The sequence below is a fragment of the Tachypleus tridentatus genome, chromosome 13 (genome assembly GCF_004210375.1).
Source record: "Tachypleus tridentatus isolate NWPU-2018 chromosome 13, ASM421037v1, whole genome shotgun sequence".
NCBI lineage: Eukaryota > Metazoa > Arthropoda > Merostomata > Xiphosura > Limulidae > Tachypleus > Tachypleus tridentatus.
Window position 1 is genome coordinate 117,074,933 of NC_134837.1, and position 10,903 is coordinate 117,085,835.

The 10,903-nt window shown below is 32.4% G+C and overlaps 1 protein-coding gene across 1 annotated transcript in view; it reads left to right on the forward strand.

The window, feature by feature from the left end:
- LOC143237281 (sedoheptulokinase-like) overlaps positions 1-10,903 on the forward strand; it is a 42,088-nt gene that overhangs the window by 18,325 nt on the left and 12,860 nt on the right. The window contains exons 2-3 of the mRNA XM_076476353.1: positions 9,650-9,825; positions 10,624-10,821. Of these exons, the coding sequence (XP_076332468.1) occupies positions 9,650-9,825; positions 10,624-10,821 (374 nt within the window). The remainder of the gene's footprint in view (positions 1-9,649; positions 9,826-10,623; positions 10,822-10,903) is intronic.

Sequence of the window (10,903 nt, forward strand, 5' to 3'; positions counted from 1 at the left end):
TGAGCGTATGATCATGTCCAGTACAAACTGATCTTTAAGATGGACACTTTTTTTTTTTGCAAGGTGTGAAAACAAATAAGCATACAAGCAAAAACATAAAAACAACAACAACATGAATTAATTAATTGAATGAAAAATTATTGGTAAATGTATGATACTGGTTAGCTGTGTAACTTGTTGTAAGGGAAAATGTACCATCGCAAACTTCATACCACAGAAAAAACAACAAAAAACTGCTAGTGCCTTTAGTAAAACAAGATATTAAACGAAAGCATATTGCTTGTGTTTTAGAAAAAATGAGACAGTTACTGACTGTTGTTCAACAGTGTTTAAACAGGTTTTCAGTTTAAGTATGAATGATCGGCACATATATAATGTTTAAAATCTAATAAATGATTCAGATAAAATGTTTTATATTTACTGAGTTGAAAACTTTCTTAAAGCCATTGACAGTTTTTACTTAAAAAAAACAAACCACTACGTTTCGATGCCTTCTACGTCGTCTTCGGGAGTTATCTTAGAGATGTTTGTTTTCATTATTTACACTTTTTGTAAGTACTGTGGTATTACGTTTCATTGTTTGCGTGATTCAATGTCCAACTGGATTACAGTATGCCATGTCATATACAATGGAATGATATTAAATTAATACTTCTTGTTTCTTTTTTTAAATTTTATTTCCATTGGTTTTTGAATGTCTAAAATGTAATATTATGTGCTTTATTTAATATTATATTTTTACCTCATAAAATTGTTTTGTGTTGTTTGTACATTTCTGTTATTTCTTACGTTCCCTTTATGTTTCTTTAATATGTATTTTGCCCCCCGCTAGTACAGCGGTATGTCTACGGATTTACAACGCTAAAATCAGGGGTTCGATTCCCCTCGGTGGGCTGCTAAGCCAGATAACCCCATGTCGCTTTGCTATAAGAAAACACACAATATGTATTTTGAATTCATGTTATTTAGACCAATATAAATATAACCACGTTGACATTCTACTTTCTAAACACGAGTTTTATTTACATTAAATAACTAATCTTACAATACTGGTATATATGGTAAACTTAATGTTGTTTTCATTAAATATATTCCAACATAGCACTTTTAAATAACATTGAACCATTGCGAAATTTATTAAATGCTGTAACTTATGTTTTGTTAAAATTCTTTTAAAATCTGTCCCAATGGCTCAGAAGTAAGTCTAACAGAGAGTAATGCTAAATTCCGGGTTTCGACACAGTGGGCACAGCACAAATAGCCCATTGGATGCTTCGTGATTACAAACAAACTCTTTCTACCGAGAACCGTTGAAAATAGTAATATTAAAAATAATGAAATATTAAAAGAAGATAGAGGGCCATCAAGTCATTCTGTTGACATACGATGTTAAATATTGTATTATTATGTAAAAAACATATAGACGTAAAACACGTCTAACAAAATGTATATATGCAGAGAAACATAGTGTAAATAGGTTTTGATACGGTTGAGACGTGCTGTTTTTGTAAGTAGAAACTGTTGACACCTTTAAATAAGAACCTTTTAATTGTAGAACTATGAAACATTGTATTTTATTTATCTATTTATTTCCAGACTTCTTCTCCTATCTTAAAAATTTAAAACAACTGAACAGAACCTTTCACAACTATGACTCATACTTGTGAAGTGTAAGACAATTCTGCCCTATATACTAATTATATAGATCTCCTAAGATCAAATTACTCTTTGATTTGGTCCAAAAACTATATAGTAGTTAGGACTTCTTACATATTTTTGTTGTCGAACTATGAAGCTCAGATTAAATGATGTTAAACGACATAAAATATTCGTTGCAAACTCGACTTTTATTTTGTAAAATATGACAAAGCTTTCAGCTTTGACGGCAGAAATGTGATGTCAGTCCTCGTTCTGATTGGAATAACACTAGTGTTTTACTGGTCTAACCCATATTTTAGAAGATGGTAAATCATTTATTTTTTTTACAGTTTTTGACCACAAACTAAATATTTGTGTTTAATTTCGTGTAAGGCTACACGAGGGCTATCTACGTTAGCAGTCCTCAATTTAACAGTTAAAGGCTAAAGAGAAAGCAGCTAGTCAATACCACTCACCGACAACTTTTGAGCTGCTCTTTTACCAGTGAATAGTGGGATTGACCGTCACATTGTAATGCTCCCACAATTAAAAGGACGAGTATACTCGATGGCGGGGGAAATTGAGATGATTTCAAATATTTTTGGCAATAAAGGGGACATCCGCTGAAACGAATACCTACTGTTGACATAAACTGTAAGGGCTATAGAATTTAAAAATTATGCAGTGTTTACCAGCTGTTATGCTAAACTTTCCATATCGCTGTTTCCAAAGCCCTTGTCTTCTATTATAGTTACAACAGTCAAATCAACTTCATTAGCTATTTTCGTAAATTATTTTCCTATTAAGTAGTATCAGACTCACAAAAAATTAATTAGTAAAATTTTTAGCAACAGTTTGTTTCCGTCTGCTAGTGGTGATGACACCATATTGCATCACTGCAACATCTGCAGCTGTTAGGTTATTGTTGTTATTCTATTATTATATAACAACTGGTGTCAAATATATAAACAACCTTACTGTCATCTAATCAGTTATTACAACAAAACTGCAATTTCTTTCTTTGAAACTTTTTAACTTTGAAGAAAGGAAATTACAACTCTTGCAAGTCCCATCTTGCGTCAGAAAATTCTGGCAAATGGTAAAGGATAATCCAGCCGCAGAACAAGCAGATTCGCTGGGTTCAAGAGTTTTTTATTATACGTTGTGACCCTCTTTGTTTCTGATTTGAAGATCTACTTAAAGGCTAATTCTTCACAATTCCAAACATTCTCTACAAATTTTCACTATCTTCTACTTTCTCGTTTTGCATTTTCTTTTATGAGAGAATATTTTCAGTGCCTCTAATCTTTGTCAAAGCAGGAGTATTGATTTCATCGATATCGTGATGCTGGTTTTTACGGGAACTGCTATTTTACGAGACACGCAATACCACTGTCCGTGTACAAGCGTTGTTATCTCGTCTAAACTTTCTACAAATTCAGTCTTGGATGCCAATACTTCATTACGCGAATTGGATGGTGCATACAATGGAGGTACTTTATTAGGAATATCGGCAAATATTAAGTCAGTTACCTTCTCCCTTTTGATACTTAGAAGAAAACAGTGTGACAATACTTACGTACTATCTAAGGCGTAGGAATGAACATGATGCTAGGATAGGTATGGCCAACCAGAAGGTATCAGGGAACGTACTTTATCATTAGGGGGCCATCGGCATTTTGGCCTCGGTGGCTCAGCTTCAGTCATGAGGGTTTATAATGTTAAATAAAACTCGGGTTACGCTACCTGTTATAGGCAAAGCAAAGGTAGCCTATTGTGAAGCTTTATATTTTAACAACAAATAAACAAAACACTTCTGCAACTGAAATTCAATACCTTTAATTTTAGTGCAAGAAACATTTTTCTTCAGTTTATTTTCTAGATATCTTTACATTGTGAGCAATCAGATACACGTAATGAAAACGGTATAAATTAAACATGCTGTATTTATCTATATCTAAAACCAAAAGCTAGTTATCGTAGAAAATAGTTTAGGCGTGCAGTTGGAAGGCCTGACCTTATGATGACTTACGAGGATTCTATAATTCTTTCCCAAGAGATTAGCCATACTACTAAATCTGACTGTCGTATAGAGCTTTGTACAGTTTACACTTAAAGGACCATCGTTTGCATCCTTTTGTCGCAATATCGAACTCCAAAGTCTGGGTCAAACTAGTGGTCAAATATCTCTTTTCAGTAACTTTGCTCGGCTAATAGAGAGCTGCGTATTCACTTGACACTTGAGCAACTTGAATTTCAATATACGGTCCCTCCAGTGGGACAGCAGTAAGCCTACGAATTTATAAAGTTAAAATGAGAGGTCGATTCCCCTCGGTGGACACGCAGATAGCTCAATGTGACTTTGCTATAAAAACGTACAAACATTCAATATGCAAATATCATTTCTTCTAAATACTCGCATTTTGTAGTGAACCAGTTAAACATTGAAATCTCAAATGATAGCAAATTCACAAAATCTCAAATGATAGCAGTGGTAATGATTTTGAGCACTTAAAGTCGAAGTGTATCACGCAGGCTTACCATCTTAATATCCGTAACACAAATTGCTTGTGGACAATGTATGGTTAGAGGTTTGAAAATTGTTCTTTTGATCTATTTAAATAAGATGAAATACACTGCTTTAGGTGTATTTTTCGCGAATTTTCCGAAACGACAAGAAACTGTAATCAGCTTGACCACATCTGCTCGCCAAGTGAATATCTGTAAGCGATGGATAGTGGAACATTGTTGTTTATTTACAGAACAATAGCATATTCAAGAACAATATAAACAAATCATGCTCTACTTTAACATACATCACGTACTGTAAATGAGCTCAGACTACTTTCGTTCCACTGTTATTTACTCAATAAAAATCGCCATTTTATTTCAGTTTTGTATAGGGTATTGTGCATGAGTTTGATAGCTTGCATTGATGGTGAGTTAAGAAGTTGATGGTCGATATAGGGTATACTTTTTATTTTTAATTATTTAATTATAATAAGTTTAGGTTTCCTAGCATGTATAATATGATATAAAGAGTCTTTTAACTTTTAACTTTAGAAGAATGAATTTAAAAAAAAAATACTGTGGCCTAGAATGTTCACAAAATCTCAAATCTCAACTGAAGTTAATATTGTATTAAGTATTGGTACTTATAATCGTGAATTGGCACGTGTTTCTTTTTTGTATTATATATTAAGCTATCAAGTATTAATGAATTTACTGTTCCAGACAGTTTTTGCTTTGAGAAAGAAACATTATGCTTAAGTTTCGGAAATAGTATTTACTGTGCTAATTTTTGTATGAGACACTAGATATATAGTATTTCATGTAGTTTATAATAAGCAAAATATATAATCAAAGGAGTAAGCGGAACGTTATTGGATTTAGATAGAAAACAATCACAGTTTGTGTTAATTTAAATAAAATATATGTAATCAAGCAGATGGAGTTGCTGTGCGAACTGGAAGAACACTAGTGTTGGCTAATCTATTCTTATTGATATGCATATGTTCTGAGAAAAGTGCTGATTGGTTGGGTGTTCTGAAGAATTTAAATCTATTTGTTAATAAAAATACGTATATGACACTTTTATTGTCTTTAAAGAAAGAAATGTTTAAATATTTTGAATTATTTAACTAGTAATCGTAAAAATATGTGATCTATAGTGGAACATCATGAAGAATACAAGCTACCAATTCGAGAAGTATTAGTTCAAAATAAAAATAGGATATTTAAATAAGAAATGTATTAAGAAAAAATATTTTATTTGTGTATATTTTAACTATGACAGGTGTATTTCTGAATTATGAAGATTAATTAGTGCATAGAGCTGATTAAAGAATTTAATAACAAGCCCCTAGTGGCACAGCGGTATGTCTGTGTACTCACACTGCTAGAACGGGTTTCGATACCCGTGGTGGGCAAAGCAAAATGGCGACCATCAAGGAGAAAGTAGAATGTATATAGTAGATGGACAAATTTAAGTCCTCTGCACAAGTACACCAGGAATTCGAACCAAATCCATCTAAATGTAAGGCTAGTTACAAATGTTTTCGTGAGCTTAAGACAACAGGAACCGGCGTACACAAGGAGGATGCTGGGAGATTATAGTCAGGGCAACTGTTAACTCAGAACGAGATTCTGATGCCCAGATGAATCAGGAATAGTCGACTGAAGCTGTTTCTGTACAAAATTTAATATTGCAAGTTTCGTTGCTAAAAGATCGACCAAGATTTTACGACTATTCAATGAGGATAGTATAAAATTTGGAAGCCAACAATGGATTTTTGGCTACGTTTTCTCTGATGAGGCAGTTTTTCATGTCAAAGGAGGCTTTAAACATAACTGTCGCATGCAATGTTCTGTGAACATGTGAGAAACAGTCTGAAAGTAAATGTCTTGGCAGCAGTTACCCATACTGCTGTTTTTTATATAGAAGTAACTGTTACAGAAAACAGTTACCTTGAAATACTGTAGCATTATTATTTTATTTTTTTATTTTAGATCTAAAATGTAGAATACAGAAAGTGAAATGTCTCGTAATGCAGAAAGACGAATTTTGTTTCTTATAAAAGCTATGATATTAACATGTTAAGAATAACACAGATATTGACGAATTAAGTAGAATTAACATAATCATTGTAACAACGTAAATGAAAATAAAAATAAATAATATCTTATACTTTATTTGTACCGTTAATACGTTGCAAAATTATAATCTTCATCATGAGCTCACATATCGCATACATATAAATATACATTATATATATTATATGTGTGTATGTATATGTATCGCACGTGTATTATTGGATAAAAATTTCAGTCGTACAGTTAATCTTCGCTTCGGTCCAGTTATCACATGATATAGACGTCAGGACAGAACTCGTTGTGAGATATTTCTGAAGGTATATTAAATAAACTTTTATGACAGAATTGTGAATTGTAGAACGTAAGTTTACCCACTAAATATTCCTAAATGTTACTTGCAAGGTTTTCTGTACTGGATAAGACAGGGAATCACACAGATATGTGTAACAGATTTACTACATTTATTATATCTGTGTTTGTTTCTGTAGTTTTCTTTTTTGCCTGTAACGTATGCCCTTCACTGTATAATGCGCAAGTCCCGTCTGTTCTCGAAATTTGTAGGAATTCTTGAAAGTCTAAAAGCCAACAATACTCGAGACAAAAGCACGCGAGAATATTATCCAACATTTTGCAGACTCGCACGATCCTGATTTAAAAATGCTGCTATTCAAAGGAAGTGAAGATGTTATTTGACAGCTACAGTCGGTATAGGCTTAGGGACTAACCTAATTCATTGTGATTAACATATATATTTAATTGGAAAACTACAGAATTTGTCAAGGAACGTAATATATTTCGAACATTACAAGTTGTTCAACTTCAGTGAATTATTTCATTTGTTGTCATTTATATGAGTACACTAAATATCTTTGCTGAAAGGAGTGAAATTCTAACCGGTCGTATAGTCAAGAAAGACGTTGTTAGCTGAAGCGAGGTTCAACAGTTTCAACTCGGAATTACAATAATATGCTCGTCGTGGACTTGGATCGTTGATAAGATATTTAGTTCTAGATTGGATATAAGACTCGGTATTGCCTGTAAGTTTGTAAAACTCTTGTATATAAACTATCATCTGTAATAACTATTAGTACTGTTATTGTAAACTGTATTGTTTACAATATTTACATTTTCAGTTCATTAAATGGAATGTCAAGTGGACAAAATCGAGCATTTTCGACACCATCTGCTTTTCGCATTTAATTTCTTGCAATTTCGTTTAAAACAATGCATACTATATACCTAGGTATTACATGAAATAAAGTATCATAATAAATGTTTTGGGTGTAATGTGTTCATGCATTGAAGTATTGTATAGTCTTGCATGTAATGCTTGAATGAAATTATTTAAAAACGCTCACGAATTATTCCTCAACCTAATACATCACAGCAGAGACTTTGTGCCTAGTCTTGCTTATGCATAAGCCTACTGCTAAGATGTGGCATGAGTTTTCAAATAACAAGATTAGGCCTATGTTTTGTGAGTGAGTCAAACATAGGAGAGTAGGATTTGTGTATATGTGTGTTAGGAGAGCGAGCAAGGGGAACCCAGGCTCAACTTTATGTCTAATCTCTTGAGGAAATTAACAGTTTTTATCTTATGTCATCTCAAATTTTGGTTTAATAAACTGCATATCAAAACTGTTTGTTAAGATTAATTAATTTCTTATTTTAAGCATGTAAAATTAACATCTTGAGTGTTACTGTTTCATTGTTTGCATAGTGAACTCCGTGGTTATCCATATATTAATCTAACTTAATTCTTGTAACTTACAGTCTAAAATTAGAATTGTTTTCTGTATCGACTTAAACATTCAAAATTATATATATATCGCATAAAAAATATTTCACTAAAGTCGTATGTACAAACAAAAGTGGACAGGATATATGTGTATTGAATTCGTTATCTGTAATAGGAAACAAAATAAGTGTTTAAATAAATGAACTTAATATTTTGTTCCATCAAGTTTTTTTTTTTAATAATTCTAAGTTATTTTGAAAACATTGTACGTTGTTTGTCTTAATGGTCTCAACTTCAAGTATATGTAAAATGCTCAAACACCACTGGGACTGTGTGTAGTATAAGGGCTATATAGCAATCAAACGAAGCGAAAGTTTGTTTTATACATCTATGTTGCTTTACTTGCCTACGTGAGCATGGCCTTGAAAGGGATCAGAGCAAGTGCACCTAATTAGTTCTGATCCTTTTGTAGTAAATAAAATTACTCTGTGAATAACAAATATGTATAGGATGGAAGAATAGGTCAAAAGCACCTGATCCTTCCAGGTTTTTAACAACAAAATCTCGACAGACAGACAAACGTAATTGTATATCTCCAAACGCAACATAACAACCTGACAAACGTAATACAATATCTCCAAACGCAACATAACAGTCTGACAAACGTAATACAATATCTCCAAACACAACCTCACTTTTTATTGCTCCCAGTGGCTCAGCAGTAAGTCTGAAGGCTTATAACTCAAAATATCGGGTTTCAGTACCAGTGATGACTGATTAGCATAGCAGAGCTAGCCCATTGTGTATCTAGTTTGTTGATTTGTGAGGTTTGTGTTAATAAATTTATTTTTCACAAATTAAACTCTCGTGTTTAACTTGAAATGAAAATAGCTTTTTTATGTAGTTTAGATGCTTATAGTAATACAAGTTTCTAGTTATGAAGCAAAACGTTCTCATAAATTATTCTTCAACTTACCTCTGTGTTCATTATTAAAAACAAATATAAGAAAGAGGTAGAGAGACTGTTTATTTACAAAATAATTATTTCAATACTGATAAGCTACAGTTTTGTGTTTGTGTTGCCACACAGTGATGAGAAAGAAATTATAACTTGTGAAATGTTTCGAGGTAGTGTATATAAATCAAACACCTTTAATAAAACAGCAATTTTCCAATTAACAAGACCTCAGTGGGGCAGAAGTAAATTGACGGACTTGTACCGCTAAAATCCAGGATTCGATTCCCTGTAGTGGACAGAACGCAGATAGTCTGTTGTGTAGGTTCGCGTTTAAACAAGCAAACAAACCATGTAACATAATTTAGAGGGATAAGATGCTAAGTAACAGATACCATGATTCTAGGAAGTTCCTCGTTACTTTAGATGCTGCAAAGTTAAGTGGGTGTATAAGCATATTTCTGAGGGAAGATAGGTACAAAAGCATTTAATCAGTTAATACAATATTACATATAAAAGTTTGACGTACACGATAACTTATACTTACTATTAGATTGGCATTTATCAACACTTTTTCCAAAAACTAATTCTTAGGCGTTAATATTATTTCTGTAATGACACAAATCAATCAAAACAAATAAATACTTTGTGCAATAAGAAGTGACGTGACTTTGTTAAATTATATTAAAAGTAGTAACTATGTCTCGTAACTATATCGTCTACAGATTAAAAGATGCAGGGCTTCCTTTTCATTTCCTTCCGGAAGTAGTAAGTCCAGGTACCCTAGCTGGCAATACCTGCAGTAACTGGTATGGAATTTCACAGGGAACTCCAGTGTTTGCAGCCGTGGGAGACATGCAGTGTTCTGTGGTGTCCACTATGATGGAAGAACATGATGCTGGTAAGGCATCTAAAGAAGAGATAATAACTACATTATCATTAGAACATGACACTTTAACAAATATAAAAAGTATAACTTAGGCCTCTCTCTTTTTCTATTAATTTTGTGGCACATTGAGAAGAAAAATCGAGCACTCTCATATGCCTTTTAGATTTCTTATTTCTCCCTTGTTTTTGCAAAAGAGTTAATTTAGCAGAGTACAATAATTAACTAAAGATAAGTAAATCTGAAAGGTATCTTCATCAATTTATATCATTAAGATTAGGAATATTTATAATTTCAGTATAATAAATAGATATTCAGAGATACTAACAAAAGACTTTACAGTAATATTGTATTAAACTACACTTTGAATATGTATATGGGCGAAATTTTGCAAGTTATTTTGTTACGAGAATATATATATTGTTATAAACAAAAACAAGCTCTAACAAAAATAAAAAGACGTTGCACCAATCAAACGTATCTCCAAGGTACAGGCTATAATGTGGGATTTAAAATGTACCTTTACTCACCTCTTAAACATAGGGTACATTTTATATCCCACATTTTTATCCGGTACCCTGGGGACTCTTTTGATTGATGCAGCGTTTTTGATTTTTGTTTGCCTTGATTTGCTGTTTTTAAAACAGCTTTCCTTCTAATTTTGTTTTATTTTACATGAAATGAAATTAAGTATATGTAACATTCCTAAACATGTGTAATCCTTATATTTAGGAGAAAAGTGATAATTTAGGTGCCTTGTTTTTTTTTTATTTCCATATACAAGTTGTTGTTTTTTGTTATCTTACTCTTTAGTTTTGAACATTAGCACATCAGCTCAGTTATCCTTTATCATGCCGGAAGGTTTTACGCCATCGATCAGTGAACCGATGTCATCTATCGAGTATTTTCCATACTTCAATGGTCGTTATTTGGCTGTGGCAGCATCACTGAATGGTGGAAATGTTTTTGCTGCTTTTGTCCGAATGCTTCAACAATGGACACATGAATTAGGTATTTATAAATATGTAAGAAACTTAAATGCACCATATTGTTTGCATTTACAGAGGGAAATAATTTATTAACCATCTAGTTT